At 42.1% G+C, this 23,781-nt stretch overlaps 1 protein-coding gene across 1 annotated transcript in view; it reads left to right on the top strand.

Moving 5' to 3' along the window:
* grin2ba (glutamate receptor, ionotropic, N-methyl D-aspartate 2B, genome duplicate a) overlaps positions 1-23,274 on the top strand; it is a 77,635-nt gene extending 54,361 nt beyond the window's left edge. Inside the window, exons 6-14 of the mRNA XM_068336843.1 lie at positions 1-20; positions 456-627; positions 5,490-5,643; positions 6,491-6,616; positions 9,293-9,522; positions 9,627-9,787; positions 10,256-10,443; positions 16,134-16,372; positions 20,995-23,274. The exon at positions 1-20 is cut by the window's left edge and continues 189 nt beyond it. Of these exons, the coding sequence (XP_068192944.1) occupies positions 1-20; positions 456-627; positions 5,490-5,643; positions 6,491-6,616; positions 9,293-9,522; positions 9,627-9,787; positions 10,256-10,443; positions 16,134-16,372; positions 20,995-23,274 (3,570 nt within the window). The remainder of the gene's footprint in view (positions 21-455; positions 628-5,489; positions 5,644-6,490; positions 6,617-9,292; positions 9,523-9,626; positions 9,788-10,255; positions 10,444-16,133; positions 16,373-20,994) is intronic.
* The last annotated feature ends 507 nt before the right edge of the window (positions 23,275-23,781 follow it).

Below are 23,781 nucleotides of genomic sequence, written 5' to 3'. Positions count from 1 at the left end.
CGGAAACAGATCAAATCACTGTGAGACGCTTATTCAATGTAATATATATATATATATATATATATATATATATATATATATATATATATATATATATATATATATATATATATATATATATAGGAATAAAGAAAAATAATGCATGTGAAATAAAAAACATGCTGAAGGAGAATATTTGCTCTGTCTATTTGAAACAATAACCATTTTAGCTACTGCACAACTGACCAAATAAATAAATGAAAAGAGAAAATATTATCTGTGAATGGTGCTAATTTGTTCCCAGCAGCTTAACATCCAGAAGTCAAATGAGTTCACACACAGACACTGTGTGTCTGTGACACTGACAGCAGCAGGAAAACAACATCACCACTACAATTAAAAATGAATTCCAATTCAGATAGAAGTATGTACTTGATTAATTAAAGATCCCCTCATCTGTTCATCTCTCCTTGCAGCAATCAGACAAAAGAGGAGGGGATCTACATCAAGCGCTGCTGTAAAGGTTTCTGCATTGACATCCTGAAAAAGATCGCAAAGTCAGTTAAGTTCACCTATGACCTTTATCTGGTCACTAATGGCAAACATGGCAAGAAGATCAATGGGACATGGAACGGCATGGTGGGAGAGGTGAGGAGACATTGCCAAGTCTTTGTTTTTTTTCTGTGTAGCCTGCTTTTGCGTTTGAGGTGCACTCTGTCAGCTTTTTTGAATATACGCTATATTTCCAACAGTACTTGCTCACCTGGCTTGACTCGCATATGCACATAAGTGACATCCCATTCCTAATCCATTGGGTTCAATGTGACATTGGTTCACCCTTTGCAACTGTAACAGCTTCAACTCTTCTAGTAAGGATGTCCACAAGGTTTAGGAGTCTGTTTATGGTCATTTTTTATCATTCTTCCAGAAGGGTGTTTGTTTGGTCATATATTGATGTTGGATGAGGTCTGGCTCTCAGTCTTCGCTCTCATTCTTCCCAAAGGTGTTCTTTTGGGTTGAGGTCAAGACTCTGTGCAGACCAGTCAAGCTCACCCACACCAGACTGTCATCCATGTCTTTATGGAGTTTGCTTTGTGCATTGGTTCTCAGTCATGTTCTCAGTCATGTTGGAAGAAGAAGGGGTCAGCTCCACTGCTCTAGAGTCCAGTGGCGGGAGGCTTTACACTACTGCATCCAACGCTTTGCTTTACACTCGGTGATGTATAGCTTGGATGCAGCTGCTCGGTCATGGAAACCCATTCCTTGAAGTTCTCTGTTTACCATTCTTAAACTAATCTGAAGGCCACATGGAGTATGGAGTTCTGTAGTGATTGACTCTACAGAAAGTTGGTGACATCTCCGAACTAAGGGCCTCAGCATCCGCTGACCCTGCTCCATCAGTTTACGTGGCCCACCACTTTGTGTCTGAGTTGCTGTCATTCCCACACACTTCCACTCTCTTATAATACAGTTGACAGTCGACTGTTGAATATTTATTAGAGAGGAAATGTCATGACTGGATTTGTTGCACAGGTGGCATCCTATTACAGTTCTAGGCTGAAATTCACTAAGCTCCCGGGAGTGACCCAGTCTTTCACAAACGTTTGTAAAACAGTGGGTCAACACCTGATTCTGATCATTTGGATGGGTGAGGGAATGCTTTTGACAATAGAGTGTATGTCAGATACATGATCGGAAGTCATGCCATTCACTGATTTTTTCATCCATACTTTTCTACCTTCTGGTGTTTTTTGTGATCATGGAAACAACATTTTTAGTTTGTTTCACTGTTGATGTGACCATTTGAAGGACATTTGGCAATGCACCACAGAGATAGAAAAACATCTTTCGCACAAAATCAAACAGAATATCTTTCATTAAATGGGCCAGAAAAAGGCGTACAGTACAGAGAAGGTAACCTTGGAGCAAAAAGCACAGCAGACAGACCCCTGAACCCCACAAAAACATTTTTTAAGTTGTAGCTCCCAACACAACGTCCTTACCTAACTGCCAACAACAGAATTTGATGGAACATTTTCATCTTTGGTAATTGAGTTATTTTAATACATGGTTGTGTGAAACACATTTTCACAACCACCCCATCCCCTCTAACACACATGTTGTGTTAATTCCAGGTTGTCATTCTTCACTGATTGTGTCTTAAACTGTACAGATGTAAAGTTAATAAACTGTTTGTGGATACTTTTTAGTTTTCTAAACTCCTATTTTGAAATTGGATTCAAATTTGTCTTACATAGGTTTTTCTATTCTTACCTATAGTACATGATAGCGCTCTCACTACGACTAAACAAGTCTTTAATGTACAGTGCTGCAACAGATTTTTGCAATTTGACATACTTTAGAGGTCATCAGTTGAATTTACTATCCCATATCTGTCCTAAACATTTCTTTTCTAGATGTTTTAACCTTTAGTTTCCTAAAAAATAAATTTTACAGCACAAAATATTCTTCAAATTAATTAGACCACAAATATATCTTTGTCATCCGGAACTTGGACTTACTTTCACTTAGACACTGACAATATGTTTGTTTATCATCACAAAACAATGTTCAACTTTCCAACACCTTGCCTTTACTCTGCACTGTGTAGTTTCTGGTAATCTTTAATTAAACCTGCCAAGAGATCATCAGCACTCAATAAAAATACATCCAAAGTGTAAGGGAAGGTGAAAGAAAGATCAAACGGTTGAAAGAGTTGCAGTCTCTGTTCACCCTGTTCTATATTTAGCTGCCATAGGAGCTGCCTGAAGCTCTCATTTCCTCTTTGAAGTGTGTTTTCATACCTTGGATTATGAGCTTCGGTTTCCGGGTCAGCCCTCTGCCCAAAAGACCTAACACTTATGTCAGCTGCTGACAAGCATAAACACCTAACCCAAGGCTGCATATAGTTCAGTCAGCTGCAACAATTCACTTTGGGCTCTAAATGTTCCCCAATCAACATTGGTTGCAAGGTAATGTCGTTGTCAGTGCTCATGCTTCACCCTATAAGAATGAACTTCACTTGCGGCGTCTGACTTCGACTATGTGTTACTGAAAGGAAAAAAGGCAAACCAATCGATCGCAGTCCAAAAATCCCGCTTTGAAAACATGCTGTGTCCGTTTTTTTATTTTTGTGGACGCTGAAGTTTGTAACAACCTTCACAAGTCACCGGCAAGATTATGTGTCCACTCTGTCCCGTTGCTGTTCAATTTTCATTAAACTGACTCATTTAATCTATTATATAAAGCCATTTAAGTCGTCCTGCCAGTCAGCCAGTGAATTAGTGGGAGCAGAGCTGAAAGTGTGGTCACCTGTAATAAACTCCCCCCGACTAAAAGCGCTGTAATGTGCCGTCTCCTTCTCACCTCCGCAGATGAATGGTCATTAGGAGGGGGGCTGCATTCATATCAGCAAACCTCTCCCCCTGACACAGACAAGTGACATTTATGCATGAATGATCACAGGAATGAGAGAATGCATGCCCGACTGCAGACACATGGAAGCAGACAGACATGCTGAGTGTTTCATATACAGTATGAACACTCGCTCACACATACACACACACACACTGCTGTGTCCAACAAACTAGCCTGTGACCTCCAGCTGGAAATGCGCCAGATCTACGGTATATCTCACACCTTTAATGCACTGACATCTACAACGAAGGCAGCACGTTCTGTCACATGCTAGACGTGCCTCAGCCTGCTATCAGACACTTAGCGAGGGCCTTTACACACTTAGCCACACTTAGCCTGGAAAGATTACACAGAATAAAATCTATGAGCACTGAAGAGGGCTGACATCTTGTCCTAACTCGATTGTCAGTGTCAGATTTCATTGGGATGCATTGACTTGCACCACAGCTAATACTCCCAATTTTAAATATTAGAAGCAATACACTTGATTACATGAATTTGGCCTTGCTGGCAGAGTCACATAAAGACTCTGGCACACACCAGCTGAGACTCATACATAAACGCGGAATACAGGCTCACTCATTCTCAATAACACCCACATGGGTCACTTTCATAACACGTAGAGAACAAGTCGTAGGAGGGAGATAGAGGGAGCAAATGGAGAGAGAGGAAGTGAGCACACTGCTGGATGGACTGTCTCTCTCCTCCTCAGGCAGATATTCGCACATTGAGGCACTAAACACACAAACACACGATTGAACATGTACAGCAGCACTCAAGCTGACAGAACAAACAGGATTCAAAAGTTGTAAATGCAGGCAAAGGAGAGTCAAACTCTTTGATATATTCAGATATGGTGAGTTGTTGTATATTTCTACCTGTCTGTAAGATGGACCTTCAGAGAACTAAGGTTCACACCCTTCTCTTTCTCTCCGTCGTTTTATCTTTATGACTCACTCAAATGCACACACGAGCACACACTCCACAACACTGAAACTTTGACTCACTGTCACAAACACCTTATTAACTCAGTAAGATAGTCTTGTCCCAGTTTACGCCTGTGCTGTAGGGCTCTAAATTTTGGGGCTAAATATACCTGCACAGAGTTACTGATGGGAGAGAGGCAGGTAGACGGAGAGGCGGCTATTTCGAGAAGCCATGACCCACTGTGATAACCCACTTTCCCCCTCCCTCTTTCTGTCTTCTTCCCCCTTTTTCTCCCCTGGCTCATATCACGAGTGTCCACTCTGAGCGCCGTGCATAGAAGGCCTGTTGGCCTCCCGTCTGCACCAGCCGCTCAGTATTTTTATCTCAATATCTCCAATCTCATGTGTGTCATCGCCTCACTTTTCTCAGTCTAATTCTTTCCCGGCTCTTAAACGCATTTCCTTCCCTTCAACCTGTCCCATCTGCCATTATGTCAGATTTGATTTGCTGCGTTTCCCAAAATACCTTTTGACAGCTAACTGAGGGATTGCCCAAACCTGCTGCACGCTCTTACATGTTAATGGTGAAGATGGGAGCGACTGTGATGGTGCTACGAGTTCTGCTCTTTACCCAGAGCAAACTGCAAGTCATTTGGAAAATAGTTTCCTAATATAATGAATTCTGAATGAATATCTTTGAAAAAGTGCGTCTAGACTAAAGTTATCACTCTTGGACTTAAAGGCAGGGCACCAAAACATTTGCTCTTTGTATATTAGACCACTGAAAACATTTAACGGAGAGGTTCAGTCCCATTTTTTCAATTCATGCGATGATATAACGGAAACATTAACAATGTTTGCGTTATGCCCTTTAGAATGAAAGGATATGTCGTCAAATTCCAATCTTCATACCTTTAGAATGATTCCCAGATCACTCACCTTCAAGTGATTGCTGTAATATAACTTTTTGTTTTTTTTCTCTACTGTGGTCTACTCTTTACTATCGTGATTGAATTTGGTTTTTCAATGCTTTTGTTTCCACTTCTCTCAGGAAATTTGTTTTTTAGAATTTAGAGTTCACTTCATCAATGTTCAACGCCTTAGTACTTATGAAGCTGATGAGTGTTAGGAAGATGTTTGAATCGACAATGTTCTCATCTCCGCCAGGTGGTGCTAAAAAATGCACACATGGCGGTCGGCTCTTTGACTATCAATGAGGAGAGGTCAGAAGTCATCGATTTTTCTGTCCCCTTCATCGAGACAGGCATCAGTGTCATGGTCTCCCGTAGCAACGGCACCGTTTCGCCTTCGGCCTTCTTAGGTGAGGATCATCTGTCATATGTCGATGGCACAGATGACTTGAAGGAGGAACCTGAAGACATGTTTTTGATACTTTTCAGGCTGAATCGATGAAGTTAAAGCATAAAATCAATGTAACAGTCTCATCAACCTTTCGACAGATTTTCTGCTCTCTTCATTCAGTGTTTTGACACTGACATGCTTATTATTTACTTACTAGTTATTATTTAGTTAATATTCCTACCCTGCCAGATTTAGTGAAAAACTGGTGGCACAGCTTGTCCTGTCTTTTCCACCATGCTGATTATCGACTCGGACAGACAAGCTTGTTGGTTTTATCAATTGTATTTTATAGCGTTGCTGTTAATTCATCAGTAGTCCTGATAGATTGCATTTCAGACAGTCCTCCTTCAGGTCACTTTAAGCTGACATCCGTGTTTCCTTTAAATTTGGACTGAAAGTGTTTTAGTGGACACACTGATTACAGCCAAGCATTACTGCATTTGTACAATGAGGAGGCAGACTGGCGTTCATGGTAACTAACTGTTTATTTATTCTCTCTTTCACTCCTTTCTCTTTGCCCTCTTATGCCTCCTACTCCTACTCCATCTCTCTGAATCTCCCTCTTCTCAATCTGGCACACTACATTTCCATATTTCTCTCTTCCTCTGTTGCTTTAATTCCCCTTCTGCTATTTCTCTCCAACGCCCTTACTCTTTTTTTTTCTCTTCCTCTTGCTCTTGCTCCTGATGTCCCTCATCTTTTTCTCACTTCTGCATCCTCACAACCTTGTTCTTCCCATCTTCTCTTCTTCCGTTCTCTGTCTATCTGCACTCCCCCAACTCCCTTGCCCCCCCCCCTTCCCCCAGAGCCCTTCAGTGCGGATGTGTGGGTGATGATGTTCGTGATGCTGTTGCTGGTGTCAGCAATAGCTGTGTTTATATTTGAGTACTTCAGCCCTGTGGGCTACAACCGCTGTCTGGCTGACGGCAAAGGTGAGGGGTCTCAGCTCAATACACAAAAACACACACATGCATACACGGACACTGACATGGTGCCTGTTGTGGGTCCAACTGCAATATTGTTTGAGGATGTAATTTTAAATCGATGCTGTCACTTTCTCTTCTGGTTTTCTAGCCATATGTCCACATTCATGTCTCCGTCTTTTAACTCAGAACACACAAGATGGGACAGCACGCCAAGGTTAAATAAACCATTAACCAAATTTACCATCACATGTATATTTGTTAAAGGAAATATACTGCATTTAGACTGAACTTTAACTAATGCTAAGGCTGTTTTGTAGGAAATTGGATTATTTACATTTTTAAAGTGTAGCTCTAAAAGTGTTCATGGAAGATTATTCAAACTGATCATAAGCAATCAAAGGCTTTTGGTTCATGGTCAACAAATCAAAGTGTTGCTTAAATATTAAAACATGTCAACACTGATTTTAGGCTTGAGAGGCATTGGCTTTTTCACAGAAATCAAAGATTCTGTTTTTCATCCTAGCCTCTTGCCTCAGCCTCCTCCCACCATGTTTATGCAATAGTGGAGGATGTGCTCAGATCCTTAAGATTAAAGCTCAGTATAACAATCTAAAAATATCACTTTACAATTAAAACTCCTGCTTAAGAGTGTAGAACTATTAGTAGCTAAATGTACCCGGAGTAACCAAAGTGAACTTTTTGTGTGACATTATTACACTGGAAGTTACATCATCAGACCTGGTCCACAGGGTAACAGGAAGTATCTTGGATAAGAAGGAAGGAAGAAAAAAATAATATTAATAGTACTACTTTACTTTAGACTGATTCATATTTATTACATGCCTTGGATTGGAAAATTCTTATCTGAGTTGGACCCATCCATCCATCCATCCAGCCAACCAGCCAGCCAGCCAGCCATCCATCTCGCCATCCATCCATTCGCTGATGTAGCTGCTTTAGCAATAATGATGTTTTAGTGGGTTAATACTTTTGTTCCGTCCTGCTCTCCACAATTTTTACTGATGAAATGATAAAATAAGTGATAAGTGTAACTGCGCTAGTATCAGTGTTTGTGTGTTAGGTTTAAAGTTGTTATATTTTGTTTTCCTGAATAGTGTGAATGAAAGAATTTCTAGCAGCCAACTTGGAAGTCCTGTATGTGAGACTACTATCAGCACATGAAAACAGAGGAACAATTTTGGCAAGAAAAAAACAATCTGATGGTGGAATTAAAAATCCAAATGAAGCCAACTCCGATCTGTTCACCAAAAACATTCACAGGATGAGAACATGAGATATGTCTGGTGAAATCTACAAATTTACGTGGGAAACATGTTGATGGGTAATTGAGTCTTCCAGAGGAAAAGTGTTTGATGAGTAATTTGCTAACTAGTTGTTTCTACAGGTGCAGATTGGCAGTCAGCTCTCTCTCACTAACAGCGTGGGTCATGTTGCATAAATTCTCTTTTGCTGTGCGCAAAGACTGACAGACACACAAACGAACTGCAGAACGCCTCCACCTACAGACCAGCTGTCTTTACTGACCTGATAGCTTCATTGTCCTCCACTCCTCCCCTTTCCCCAAGCTGTGCTCCTTTTATCATTTACAGGTGCATCTCCTTCAATGGGTCTCAGAACACCTTTATCGTTGCTTCCTTCTCACCGGACAAACCATTTGCATTCATTTACATATTTGCCAAAACCACATGTCAGTTCTGACACAGAGAGGCTAGTTTTCTGTTTGATCTCCTCAGCCAAAAAAGATAGGAAGTTTTAAAAAAGATCAATGTCTTCCCACAACTCCATCTCTGATAGGGCTATATATAGACAATGGGGTTTTTTTCATTCCTCACATCCTTCATCATGTTGGAAGATGTACTCCTCCCTAAAGTGCTGTTCTCCTCTGTATGCATCCTCGTTTTATCTGCTTGTAGCACTGTGGGAGTTCAGTATCATGAAGAGTGCAGATTGAAATTCGTCCAGTCAAAGGACTGGACGCAATCCTGTATCAATGGCGTGCCTGCAGATTTGTTAAGTCAATTCATTTAATCATCTTCATTGCAAACTTCATAAAGGAGATATTTGGCACGATAAAGTCGGCTTGTCCCTGAACAAAAGCCTCGTACAACAATACATGTCCATACAAACACACACACTCTGTCTTTGTTTGTAGCACACATGCCCACACTTGCCCACACAAACATGAAAAACTCGCTTATCATAGAATAATGACTGGAATGAAGCAGCCGAATGCCAGAGCACAGATGAATCAAACCTCACACCAGGAATAGATTAATTCAATTTACATGTGCAGTAAAGAGGTTTTTGTAATAGCTAGACACCACAGTTCAAAACCCGCTGATAAAGACCAACCAACATGACAATGGTAAGCAGGTAAAATTTGCCCCATTTGTAAGCTTACATGTTAATATTTCAGAGCTAAACACTAAGTAGAGATGAAGCTAACGGCAATGTCGATAGGCAGGTATTCAACCATAAATCAAAGTATTAGAGAGATGAGAAATTTGACGACGCTTGACAAAAGGTGAAGTGATCATTAGTTGTGAAGAGGTATAAATATCTGCCAAAACAAAGAGTTGGACTGAAAGGCAGGCAGCTAGCATAGTTACTAACTGGTGACATGTTATGTATATATAACTTGATGTCACTGGACTCTTTCAGAGCCTCACGGTCCATCCTTCACCATTGGTAAGGCCATCTGGCTGCTCTGGGGCCTGGTCTTTAACAACTCTGTGCCAGTGCAGAACCCCAAAGGCACCACCAGTAAGATCATGGTGTCAGTATGGGCCTTCTTTGCTGTCATTTTCCTGGCCTCATACACTGCCAACCTGGCTGCCTTCATGATCCAGGAGGAATATGTGGACCAGGTAACGGGTCTCTCAGACAAAAAGGTAAGATTAAAGGTTTGATGCTGGCCTCTGTTTCTCACCTTTTTTTTCAATTTTCAGAGTTTTAGCATTCCTCTCTCTCTCTATGCTCCCTGTTCCACACATAGTTCCAGAGTCCCAATGACTTCTCGCCTCCGTTTCGCTTCGGCACCGTCCCAAATGGCAGCACAGAGAGAAACATTCGAAACAACTATCCAGAAATGCACTCCTACATGACAAAGTTCCATCAGAGGAATGTCAATGAGGCTCTGCAGAGTCTGAAGGCTGGGTGAGAAACTTCACACGACAGTAGAGCATTCAGGTTCACTCATTTTTGGAAGAAAAATCCAAAAGCTTATTGTAAAAATTAACCAGTTATTTAGAGCTGCTCAGTTTGAGTTGGGGTTTTGGTGGGACATCTTGTCGTAGAAGGTAAAATAGTGTGGAAAATAGAAAGTAATCTGTTTATATCTTTCCTACTCGTTTTCTTTTGAGCATATAGTCACTGAAAATCTCCAATAATACTTTTACTCCCCCTCTTCACTTTCGTCGTGTGTGAGCATGTTAGCCAGTCTGTGTGCCAACTCCAGCATTGGCAAACCAAGTGGAAGACTATTTCACTTATCAGCAGCTTAGTGCTATTTAGCAGGTTAATTGGAATGTTGTAACTGTGATGTCTGACCCCTGACTGCTAATTAATTGTAACCTATCTCTCTCTTCTGTCTCTCTCTATCTCCCTCTCTCTCTTCTTCATTAGCAAACTAGATGCTTTCATTTATGACGCAGCCGTGCTGAACTATAGGGCCGGCAGGGACGAAGGCTGCAAGCTGGTGACGATTGGCAGCGGCTACATCTTTGCCACAACGGGTTATGGCATCGCCATCCAGAAGGAGTCTCTCTGGAAGAGACATGTGGATCTGGCCATCCTGCAGCTCTTTGGAGATGGTGAGGAAGAGCTGTTTTCACCCATCTTACTAATACATGCTGCTCAGTCTCCAGAAAGTCAGGCTGTAAATTGCACAACAATCTTGGCCACCAATGGGCTGTGAACAATTCTTGCCTCCAACATCGCTGTAGGTGAAATAGTACTGGCTGAGTTAATTTCTCATGTAAATTTGAGAAATATACACTATTTTAACAATATTTAATCAAAATGTAAGCATTTTTGTAAAAGCAGGCAAAAATAGAGACATGCCACATTTGTTTGGTTTGTTTCAAACAAGTAAGAGATTTTTTTTATTCTTATTGTAACTCACTATTCACCTCATGAAATTTGACAACAACTTGCACATCATTTGAATGTCATTTAAAATACACTTTATATGTAACATGCTTCAGGCATCCTAAAAGCATGTTCTGGTGGAAAAAGGTTCAAACTAAAATCTACTGAATTTAGACACACATAATTTTTTCAGATATATCAACTTTCATTCTCCACTTTGCAGGGATCAGTATTGTGGACTAAGATTACAATAGATAATATTTTCATTATAATTGATGTCCCTTTTTATTGAATGTAACTTAATTCTGTGGTGCATTTTTACCCCAAAACTGCCACGTCTCCTCTTGTACTGCTGTGTCAAGCTGAATTTCCCCCACAGGCTTTCAATAAAGGAACATCCTATTTTATCTTATCCTAACAATATCTTGTCTCAGTATTGCAGTTGGCTCTAGGGGCCCACAGAACAGAATTTCAATTCCATGTTTTGTTGACTAGGCACATTACTACTCTGATTGGCCTTTGTTCTTGTTTCTGGGAGCACTCGTCATTCGTTACGCTGGGTTGACTTCAGCAAAGGTGACTGAAAGTGTGAAGTATAGGAAATGTGACGTCAGCTTCAAGGGTCCTCATGCAGTATTTTGAGATTTAGATCTAAACTCTCCAGGGGATGTTCTTTCGATGCGATTCAGTCCTGTCAGCTCCAGCTGGAACATAAATGAGCCAGAAAGTAGACGAGTAGAGTAGTTAATCAACTGACATGTTCATCCCCGACCAGCTCATGTTTTGTGGTTTTCAAGTAGAAACTCTTCATCATAAAATCTAGATTATGTCGAAATGTCACTAACAACAGCTTCTCTCTGAATTCAGCTTCAACTCACATCACAGACGTTGTGTGTGTGTGTGTGTGTGTGTGTGTGTGTGTGTGTGTGTGTGTGTGTGTGTGTGTGTGTGTGTGTGTGTGTGTGTGTGTGTGTGTGTGTGTGTGTGTGTGTGTGTGTGTGTGTGTGTGTGTGTTCACTTGAGCTTGGTCCAGCTTGTTGTGAGCATCCTGAACCAAAGGGCGCTCCGGGGCTGAACTCTACTTGCGTCCCAGTTAGGGATGCCAGTATAGCTCGTGGTGTATTTCAGCACCGTGTGCACATGAGTGCACGGCGTGTGTGCGTGTGTGTGTGTGTGTGTAATAATAATATGGGCCAAGCCTGTGTGTGTGTGTGTGTGTCAGAGATAAAGAACGGGTGGTGAGATTCTGATTATGACACAAGTTTATTTTTGTTAGCCTACATAATTTAGAAGTTTTACTTACAAAAATAGTTATTCAAATATATACACTGTAAGAGTAATGTTGCAAGTGTCTGTGTATATTTTTGTGCACACACATGTGCATGCCTCTATTTGAAATGGGTCGTCTTACAATAACACCTTTTTGTGTAGGAGCGTTCATACAGGAATCACGCGGCGCTGTCTCGCCCCTCTTAGGATACCAATGTCACTTTGCCACGCCTCACCATCCACTCCCCTCCTGGTGGCCTAGATAGCCAACAGACTCACGTGGAGAGTCCAGTGGCCCGGTGCCTAGCCTGGGATAGAGTCTGGGTGGTTGAATGTAGGCCTGAGTAGAAGTGACATAATACTGCGCTTTTGGTTGGTGGTTTCATGTTGGAAGAAAAGTTTCATAAGTTATTTACAGTGAGGGTGTTGACCTTTTAAAACTTAAGGCTGTTCTCTATTTGAGCCACCTTCCCAAATATATGAGAAAAATAATCATGACAAAAATGATCAAAATCAAAAAGTTGAAAATTTTGTTTGCAATTGTGAAAGCTTTCTTGTTATGTGCTACATGAGAGGCAACCATAGGGTTGCCATTCAAAGCATTTTGTATGACCTTGTCTGAGATAACGTTTGTCAGTGAAAAACAGTCTCTCTACTAAAACATTTAGTGGTCAGCATAATATTTAGATAATATTTAGCTCTGCCTCTGCTCTCATTCTCAGTATGTGTTGAGTTTAATGACCTTCTGGTCCATTTAAAGCATTTCTTCTCAATTATTTTCTGTTGTTTTCTGCTTTTTGAAGCAACTCTCAGCTCTTGCTCAGTGTTTCAGCTCCTCTGCTGTGGTGTGGGCTTTTTGCACTGAGCAGTTTGGTACATCACCTTATAAGATGCTAACAGAGCTTGCTGGTTTACTGAAGTAGCATTCACAAAGCAGGATGATTGTTGGCAATATTCGGCACATGAAAAAACTCCAGCGGCATACCAGCGTGATTGGGGTGTAATGTCTTTAAGTGACAACTTAATTTATTAGGCTTCATGCTGCTCAATAATCTCAGAAGGTATCAATGGTGAAATATTTCTTCGGTTCTCAAATACTTTTTACATTTGTCTTTTGAATATAATCTCTGTTTAATTAAATTATTGGTTCTTACATTTTGTTATTGGATTTTGTAAAGTGTCTAAAAATGGAAACAAGAAAGAAAATAACATGCAAATTGAATTAGAAGCTGATGAAAAGCAGCTGAAAGCATGAGGTTACTTACCTCACTGGCTCTGGCTGATGTGTTTAATGATGTGTTTCAAGTCAGACATTAGCTTAATCACAGTTCCTTCAGTCAGATCTTGTGTCCTTTATTCCACTTTTGTTATTGTCCATCAAGGAAGGACCTTCAGTCTTTTTGCTAAGCTAATCTAACAGGCTGCTGACTTTAGCCTCATATTTACCACACACTGTGACTGGCTGCCAGAAAACAAATGCTTAACGTTTGATTCTAATATTGCAAATATTGTCTTAAAAATACTGTATCATGTTAAAATACTTAACTGATTATGGTTTGACTTATTGTTCAAGCAACTGAAAATGATTTGCAGCGTGGATGTCAAACTTTTTCCCTCTGACCCTGACCCCAGCCCGCCTCAATTGCTCCACCACAGGGCAACATGTGCCCACCTCCCAGGATAACCTAATCTCACACACCACAATTAATCCTGTGTCTGATGGTAACAATATATAAATCACCAAACAATAACAGAACAACAACAAATCACCTTAAAACAATTGATAAAGGAACAGTGAGGTAACGTAAGGTTTTAAAAGAGAGACAAACAGAAAATGTGTGTGGGTGTATATGTTGTTAGGTGTGTGTTAGTGTATGTGTGAGAGTGATAATAAGGGTGTTAGTTTGTGTGTGTTTCAATGCAATGTGTGCAGGCCTGTGGGACTGTGGGAGTGTGCGTGGGTTTAATCCAGACCTGGTGTTGTGTGGTGTCTCAATGAGAAGAAGAAGAAGAAATTAATAATGTATTATTAATTGTGACAACAGCAATAATAACAGTAATAATTGTAGAATGTGATATCAGCATCCTGAGAAAACTGAACTAAATTAAAGAAATTAAAGTAAGGAAAACAGAAAAGAAAAGAAAGCTGTAGGGAAGGATTGATTGAGGAGAGATGAGAGGCCTGATTAATAGATTCCAGATTTAGCCAAAATGCATAATTTGTATTTTAATGGAAGGAGATTTTTTTCATTGATATGTAGTTGATGAAAACTTTTTTTTTCAAGGGTATGACGTTGATTTTGCTCGTTGATTTCCATTTCATGAGGATGTATCATTCAGGTTGCCATTGGATTAGTTTCCTAGGAAGTGGCAGCAGGAGCTCAAAAGGAGAGAGAGAGAGGGTTCCAGTAATGAGGTGCAAGAAATGTTGGATTGGTTTATAGTCTCAAGACAATTTTGTCTTCCGATGTGTAGGTAACTCTGGCTGAGTTCAGACTGCAGTCAAATCGGATTCCAATCAGATTCCTTTTCATATCCAATTTTGATGGCTGACTGTCCACACTGGTTTTAGCAAGTGTCCAAATGGGATCTTGCACTGTTCAGACTGGGCCACACTATTGGCCTCTGTGCAGCCTCTGTGAATTAACTTGTATGAGATTGTGACATTACTTTATTTGGTGTAATTCCTACCAGTCTGCCAGGTTGTTACTATTGTTGGGTGTCTGAAATTTGATTGATGTGAATGACAAGTCAGGATTATGGATTTCACTGTGGATTTTTTTTTTTACTGTCTGTTTAAGAGTCATCTGTTTGATGGGGATTTATCTGTTCTTGAATTTATTTGCATTGTTGGAGCTTGTAGGTTTTGTCTTGCATTTTGCAGGTAGGACAAAAATATCATCTGCTTAAAGACCCAATGAAAATGATGTGGGTTCGGTCAGTAAACATTTTTATCTATAGTTGCTCTTCATTTTGCTTACGTTTTTGTTTAAGCTTAAGTAATACTCACGTCATTTATTTCATTACATCGTCCTGATTGGGGACACGGTTGAGTTTGTTTTTTTTTTTTAACCAGGTGCGTCTTGCTATTCTACTCATTTTTTATGACAAGATAATAGACAATCACCAACAATCCCCCAGCCGATTTACCAAAAACTTCTCAAGAGCACCTTTACCTCACATAAACCAAAGCTATTACGTTAATATGCTCATGTCCAATAAAAGTGTTATACGCCACCATCACATTAAAATGGTTGAAGTTCACAGACAGTTTCCCAGCAGCTTTAAATCCTGACTGGTGCTTGACTGCGTCTTTATCTTTGCCTGCTTGTGTGCGCGTGGCTCCTCTGCCTGAGTTTGTATGCTGTGGAGCCTGTTGTTGATGCTCAGAAGCCAGCCAGTGCTCCGATGCAAGAGTCACACTGACATGCAGCGACAGCGACTGAATGTATGATTAATTAAGAGACACCTGTCCCATCAGTCGGCTTTGATAGAGAACAGCCTGTGATGAAACAGAAGGTGACCCACAAAAAGGACCAGAGGCTCCAGCTGCTTGGACACACACACATATGCATGCAAAAGCAATTACATTTTAAAGAGATGCATGTATGTGTTGTTTTTTGCATATTGTCTTGTAAGCACAAGATAATTATCATGTGACCATGTGGTTTTTAAAAAAAATTATTTTCTAATCTACAGTGAGTGAACTGCCAAATTCAAGCTATTTCACTTTTAACTCCACTTTACCCACTCCGCCCACCATCTTCCCTCCTCTGTTCTACCATTGCATCATCTCTTCGTCCCTGATGTTCATCAATACTCATCCTGATCTTACATCATATCGCTCCTCTCCTTTATGTTTCATATTCCACCCCTCATCTCTTTGAAATCTTTCTTTATTTCCCATTCAAATTTACAAAAAACATGTCTCCACGTGTTGTCATCATGCTATCCTCCGTCTCGCGTCCTTTCCTTCTTTCATGTTGTGTCCCACTTCCTTTATCTTATTGCCATATGTCTATACCATCCACCCCCCACCCCCCTCCTTCTCCATGCCATCTGTTTCTGTCTCCTTCCTCTTGCTTTCTTCCCTCTGTCATTTCCCTCTCCTGTCTATCTGCTGTCATTGCATTCCTCCATCCAGGTGAGATGGAGGAGCTGGAATCCTTGTGGCTGACAGGAATCTGCCACCATGAGAAGAACGAGGTAATGTCCAGCCAGCTGGACGTGGACAACATGGCCGGGGTCTTCTACATGCTTGGTGCTGCCATGGCTCTGTCGCTCATCACCTTCATCTGTGAACACTGGTTCTACTGGCAGCTGCGCTTCTGCTTCATGGGAGTCTGCTCTGGCCAGCCCGGCTTTGTCTTCTCCATCAGCAGGGTGAGACAGGGGGGGTGAGACGGGGGGATTTCTCAAAAGTCTGGTCACAATTAACTTGTACGTCATAAATGTGACACTATCAGTATTTTAAAACCTAAAAAATATTGTTTTTACTCACTGGAGTGAGAAATGTTGAATGCATATACAGATGGCCAGTAATTTCTCTCCAAGACGGGCCGGGAACTCACACACTACTCATGATGTCATCACATTCTTTCTCAACAAATGAAATGGTCAGCACATTCCAGATCTTTACAGCTTTAGCTTCACTTTGTCTGACTCTGAGCCTATGGTGTCTAATGTCAGCTAATGTTTACAAATTTCTGATGTAGATTGACGTTACCTGACATTTTTTAGCCATTTTTGACTTGTGCTACTGTTACACAACTTTTTATCATCAATCATTATCTGCTAATAGTTGTTGACACCTGACAGCAAAGAATAAAACCTTTTTTTAAATTCAGTAATTAACGTTGCAGGAAACGAAAAAAGTGACTTTCACATGCAGTGTTAGAATTGCGTATATCATTTGGGATAGAATACAGGAAATGGGCTTCATTGTCCTATTAACTTTCTTGATGACAGTTATAATGAAAAATGTTAATTAATCACCCATTTTTAATGATTAAAAATGATGAGACAAAACTGACTTTGTGATAAAAGACTAAAATAAGGTTTAAAAAACAACGCTACTCCACTATAACATAAAATGTCAATTCCGTCTCACGCCCTATGCTAGCTGAGATAGGCACCAGCTCCCCATGACCCACTACAGCGGATAAAGCGGCAGAAAATGAATGAACAATCAAATATTTTGTTGAATGACGTGCAGCAGTTTTGTTTCCTGTGTTAAGCCAACTTAAGATGTCGTCTCTCACCGTCGGCTTCTCTTGCCCACTCCGTCATGAATATAGAACTTGATGATGTGTGATGGAAACTAACTGAAACTGTGGTGGAGCCCCACAGCGACTTGATGTGTGGCCTAGATATGGGGTCAAAACACTTGTCTGGCCAGCTGGTAGCTGGTTCCCTCTGAGGGTTCCCTCAAGATAGAAGGCAATCACAATATCTCATTTTTATCTGGTGAGGCCAATGATTAGAGGTCTAAGGGCTGAAACCATCTCAACCTATTGTCAATCTTTAAATGCATAAAAATGGCTCACTGGCTTGGAACTGAGAATTACTTAAATTCTTATCAGAATCCTTAACATGTGACTAATATGATAAAACTAATGGAGACATTTGAAAGGCTAAGAATAGCTGACAAAATTAACAGTAGTCGCTTCAACAGAGAAAATTTTGAAGGTTTTCAATGTTGACAGAGATGATCAGATGTTGGAACCAAATATAGCAAATATCAGTAACACTATTTCTCCAGGAAAGTCCTCTATTAACAAAATATCTCAGTGGGTTATAATTCTCTACTCCTCCGGTGTGACGATGACTCCACCTTGTCTCTAAGCTCACTTTTGTTACTTGTTTATTAACCATCCCGTTATCAGCTTTACTTTAACCTGTCTGAACTGGGGGTGTTATATCCCTCGTGTCTTTAGAGTTGCTAAAACAGTGAATGAGATTCTATGGATGTATTCTCAGTGACCAAACCAAACTGTCACTTGTAACTATATAATACAGGTATACGAGCCGTTTTCTTTTGTCTTGACTCTCAGGCCCTCCTGCGGTTCATGGGGTAAATATTTACAAAATGCTGAGCCCAAATCAATATTTCACTCCACAAAAACCAGCCACAGACCCAGAGAGGTTAGATTTCTTGATCCCACGAGACCAAAGTCACCCTGAGGTATTTGATTTGCATTCCAATTGTTTTGACATGGCTTTGGTGTAATTCACTCCATGCGTCTGAAGGTGAACTGCTGCAGGCTAAACCACGTGGCTAATTTACAGCAGTCAGCCACACACGGCTGCTCTCTCTCTCTCTCTCTCTCTCTGCATTTGTTATGCTGCTGTGGTGCCAAGAAAGCAAGGCCAAAAAAACAAAACAGCACAACATTTTCCCCTTTCTGCTCTAATATTACGCTCCAGTGCCCAACTTTGATTATTCTGAATGGTGTTAATTTTACATTGTTGCCGTCACCTTGTTTATGGTAGTGTGTGCATGTATGCATATCTTTGTGCAGAAGGAGAAAAAAAAACATCAGTTGTTAAAATGTCAGCTGGTTTCTCATTTCCAAAGACAAACTGCTTTGTGTTGTTTTTGATTATCACATCATTATGCTATTACGCTTTGTGTGGCATTCAGCGATTGCTCTCATTTACACAAATTACCATTGTCTTTGCTACAATGGAACAACAAAAATGAACTCTGTGTTCACAAATACAACTGGATAATTCAATATGTTAGAATATCGGGGTCGTTCTTTGAGAGAGTTGGTTTGAATCGTACAGGCCACAGCGGAACAGCAAGAGTAGAAACGACAGCTTATCTTTCCTCAATCCCCAGCAAAAAAAACAAAAAAACACCCTCTCTCACTGCCTCGTTCTCATTTACTGAAATACTTTCCCTTTTCTGTTCTTGCCCTGCCAGTCAGGCTTTTTTTTTTTTTCTTTAATTTCACAGCATAATCCAATAAACTTTATTGTTACTACTTCAATTAACATTGAAGCACAACGGTGTAAAAAATGACGCATCTGTCATGGTTGGTGTGAGTCTCGTAGCCGCGGTCACAGCTTCACGCTTGGTTAGCGTACCGTCCCTACGAGGGACTGGGCGGCTTTGGAAGCAGCTCTCCTCTCCTCGCGTCTACCTGCTCCTCCGGGTCCCACCTGCAACACTGAAACTAATTAATTATATTGATTCGAAAATCCTCTAACGGATTTGGCACAGTGAATGTATCAGAGGTTTAATCACTCCGCTTTTCACAGCCCTCACATCACAGTGTGTCAAAGTTCAATTGCATTTAGTGTGGCATACGTGTATCACATGCAGGCAACATTACATTAGGAGCTGCTGCGTGTAAAATAAAAGGGGGGCGGCTTTATATTTGCTGATTTCCTGTCTGCCTGTAGTGGTGTAATCACTTATAGATTTTGTTCTGATCCCCTGGCGGATTGAAAATTCCTCTGAACCCTCATGCCATGGTTTTTGTTATTCACATATCCTCCCCGAGTAATCAGCTACTGTAGCACTGGGCAACAGCAATCTGCCAACTGTTAGATTATGTGGGCATGTGGAGTGGACAAAGTCTGCTGTTGAATATGAAGCAGTAATCACTTTGTTTCATTTTCATTTTCTGTACTATGGTCTTCAGCTGTTGTCGCAGTTGTTTTCTTGTTTGTGCGTTTCCGTGAATGAGCTTAAACCCTGCACCAATATCCATTCACCAAACACCTCAAAGTGTTCTTTTCAGCACTTCGCCATATGCACAGGTGAAATATAAATGAGGGAAGATCATCTCTAGATTTAGGTGGATGTCTCTGGAAGATGTAGTCCGTGATGGGATGATGTCACAGCTACTTTGAAAGGTTTGGGTATAATCGGAACAACAAAAGAAGAAAAACAAAAGAGATGAAGTGGAGACAAAGAGCATAAAAGATGTAAAAAAGAAACAAAAGAGATGGAAGAATGGACAGATAAATATAAAGAAGCGGTTCAAAAAATGATCGAACAGGTGGGCGTAAACATTTGTCCACATCCACATCTCTTCTCTAATTCTGATGAGTCATAAACTCATGCTAACCTCTCTTGCTTTTTAGACACTGTCAAGCTTTACATACTTGGCAGTTAACAGACTGTGAAATTGAAAGAAGTAATAACATTATCTGTAAAACCAGAATGAGGGATAAAGGCCTATTCGCTGCAGTGCAGGTAACGTCCATGAAGCCGCGAACTGCCAGAAATGAGCGTTTAGGGAAGAAAGCGCTGAGGGTTGTAGGGTTAAGTCAGTGGATAAAAGGAGTGTGTTGAGAAGAGATTATTTGACCGCTGGATGACCCTTAACCTCACAACAGAGTCCTGACCTCTGCTGTGATGAGCAGGATGAGGTCATGTGACCCCTGATCTTTAACAGTGGGTAAACTGTCTCTTTATTCCCGCAGTTGTCCAGAAAAACTGAGTAAAATCATTGTTAGAAATTGATCTGATCATTTACCATACCCATCTGTCATGCCGGGTCTCCTCTCACCTCTCTGCTCTATATCCATTTTTATCTGAATATTACATCATACATCACTGAATGCAAATGGAGCCGTTCATCTTTCTGTCACGGTAACACTCAGCTGGCATGGCGTCTCCCTTCAGAGATGATGGTGTTGTGGTCTGTGGAATAGAGGTGTTTAATAACCGCCAGAGGATATTGTTCAGCTGAATTCTAATCACATTGATTAAAGGTATTGACCGGCGGGACTCTGGGGTTTTTAAAGCCCCTTTGCCTTTATCAGTCATCCAGCTACACTAGCCTCTTTGAATCTTTGTACCAAGTGCTCTCTTCCACTGTGTTGATCAGACCAGATAATATACTACATATTTATGTCTAGAATATATATACAAACGCATAGAACATTTATTAAACTCACTCATGTGTACACATCTGTTCTGTTTTCAGCTGAACATAGATAATAGTTGTTGAACTTGAAACCAATCACTTGTATTTTTTGTCACACAGGGCATCTACAGCTGTATCCACGGGGTGCAGATTGAGGAGAAGAGCAGCTCAGCGTTGAACTCCCCTTCAGCCACCATGAACAACACCCATTCCAACATCATGCGCCTCTTACGCACTGCTAAAAACATGGCTTCTCTGTCAGGGGTCAACGGCTCACCACACAGCGCTCTGGACTTCATACGCCGTGAATCCTCCGTTTATGACATATCTGAACACCGGCGCAGCTTGGCCGGACACTCAGACTGCAAGCCACCGTACCTCCCAGAAGACAACATGTTCAGTGACTACATCAGTGAGGTGGAGAGGACGTTTGGCAACGTCCACCTAAAGGACAGTAATCTGTACCAGGACCACTACCTGCACCATCATGGCTCAACACTAGGGCTCAGCGGGCCTCCTCAGAACAGGCCACATAGTTTGGGCAGTGCTAGTTCTTTGGAGGGTGGCATGTTTGACTGTGACAGCCTGGGTGGAGGGGTGGCCCCTATCTTTACCACTCAGCCATGTTCAGCCCTTACCCATAGGAACATGAGCAAATTTGATTTGCTGTCTGGACAGACTCCTCCCTCAGGCCAGGGCTTCAAAGGGGGCCTGCCGGACTTGTACGGGAAGTTCTCCTTCAAGGGAGCTGCCTCGAGTTCAACCTACATCCCCGGACATAACTACTGTGGAGGAAGAGGAGATGACGAGGGGAATATACGCTCGGATGTTTCAGACATTTCCACGCACACTGTAACTTACGGAAACCTGGAAGGTAATGCCAAGAAGCGCAAACAGTACCGCGATAGCCTAAAAAAGAGGCCGGCCTCTGCCAAGTCCAGACGGGAGCTGGACGACATTGAGCTGGGCTACAGGAGGAAACCGTACCACATCAGCCACCACCACTACCACGGCCACCGCTCTGCCTCCCCTCCACCTCTGCCTTCTGAACGAAAGAGAGGAGGAGGTGGGGGAAACAATGACGGGAACTACTTATTCAGAGAAAAGGAGAGCGTTAGGGATTTTTACTTGGACCAGTTCCGGCCCAAAGAGGGGGTCCCTCAGTGGGAACACGTGGATTTGACGGAGGGCCCTGTGAGTAGAGATGGAGGAGTGGCGACCTGCACCTCCCTGGTTCCTGTGGATGACTTCCTCAAGAGCAAACCCAAAAAGTCAGATTCAAAAAGTGGAGGAGGATCAGGGTTGGCAGGGGGAGAGTGGGAATGCAGGAACTGTCGGGCTAGTGGGGGAGGAGGAGTCAAACAGATGTCCATGCATGGAGGAGGAGGTGGCGGTGTGTATGGTGGTGGCATGAGCTGCGGGTCCTCAGGAGGTGGAGGAAACAGTCGGCCCAGCTCTGCGACCTGCATGCGGTGCGAGAGCTGCAAAAAGACAGGAAACCTCTATGATATCAGCGAGGACAACAACCACCTCTTGGAACAGATGGGGGGAGGGAAAGGTGTCGGAGGAGGAGGCATGGGCGCAGGCCCTCAGTCTCAACTTCAGGGCCAACAGAGGAGGAAGGGTGGCGCGTTAGGCAAACAACTTAGGCGGCAGCACTCGTATGACACATTTGTTGATCTTCAGAAGGAGGAGTCCAGTGGGATGGGAAGTTTGATGGGCGGTATAGGTGGAGGTGGAGGGATGGCTGGCCCAGGTATGGGAGGCATGTTGCCCCCACCCAGGAGTGTTAGCCTGAAGGAGAAAGAACGCTACTTGGAGGGCACCAGCCCCTTTGCACATATATTTGAGCGTCACGGGGGCTCGGAGAGGGAAAGGGACCGAGATAGGGACCCATTGTTTTATGGAGGCGAGGGTCGGAAAGGACCTGGTTCACCGTTTGGCCTGTTCAGAGGTGGGGAAGGACTTCACCGACGCTCCATTGGAGAAAGAGACATTAGAGACAGGGATAGGTCTTTGATGGAAGGGGGAGGGTTCTCTTTATCTAAATCTCTTTACCCGGATCGGGTGAACCAAAACCCCTTTATACCCACCTTTGGTGACGACCAGTGTCTGATGCATGGAGCCAAACAATACTACATGAAAAAGCAACAGCAGCAGCAACAAGTTCCCAAAAACAGCCGAAGTGACTTCAGGAGCCAGATGAGCACTGCGTCATATCTGCCAGCATCTGCCACAACTGGGGTGATGTCCAACGTGACCCCCCGGTTCCCGAAAGAGCTCAGCCTAGGTGGACTGAACCACCATGGCTCCATGCTGGGGGTCGCCCCCCCGCGTCCCTTCAATGGAAGCAATGGCCATGTGTACGAGAAACTCTCCAGCATCGAGTCTGATGTGTGAGAGAAATCTGGAGAGGAGGGATAGACACTGGTCAGCTAGAAGGACGACAGGAATGGAGGCATGTAGTGTTAGGAGATCAGGGATGATTATAAAGATGTTGTCCACACACTGCAGCCCTAGCCCATATTGGGACATCAAGCTAAGGTAAAAGACGAGAGAACTAGAAGAAGAAGAAAAGACTGAAATGTTGTGAAAATAAGAGTAAATCTTGATTTTGCAAGAAAATCTGGGTTAAAAAATCAGGACACCCTGAGGAGACGTGGGATATTAACCCTCTCTCAGAAATGGCCAAAGCTACTCTACTTTTATGTCCAAACAAAGTCAATTAACACTCCCCTCGACATCACAAATTCACTCAACTCCGAGGTCCATCATTTCACCACCCAGCGAGGCAAAGTCATTGTACTTGGTTATTATCGCAAAGAGCCGACACCTCATCTTAGTTTGATATTGGACATGTGAGCCTGGTGCGATTTGATGGCTGTCTGAGAGCTCCCGCCGAGTGCT

This window comes from Antennarius striatus, chromosome 16 (assembly GCF_040054535.1).
Source record: "Antennarius striatus isolate MH-2024 chromosome 16, ASM4005453v1, whole genome shotgun sequence".
Lineage (NCBI taxonomy): Eukaryota > Metazoa > Chordata > Actinopteri > Lophiiformes > Antennariidae > Antennarius > Antennarius striatus.
The sequence above is the reverse complement of the archived record's forward strand: the minus strand, read 5'-3'. Positions and strand labels throughout refer to the sequence as shown.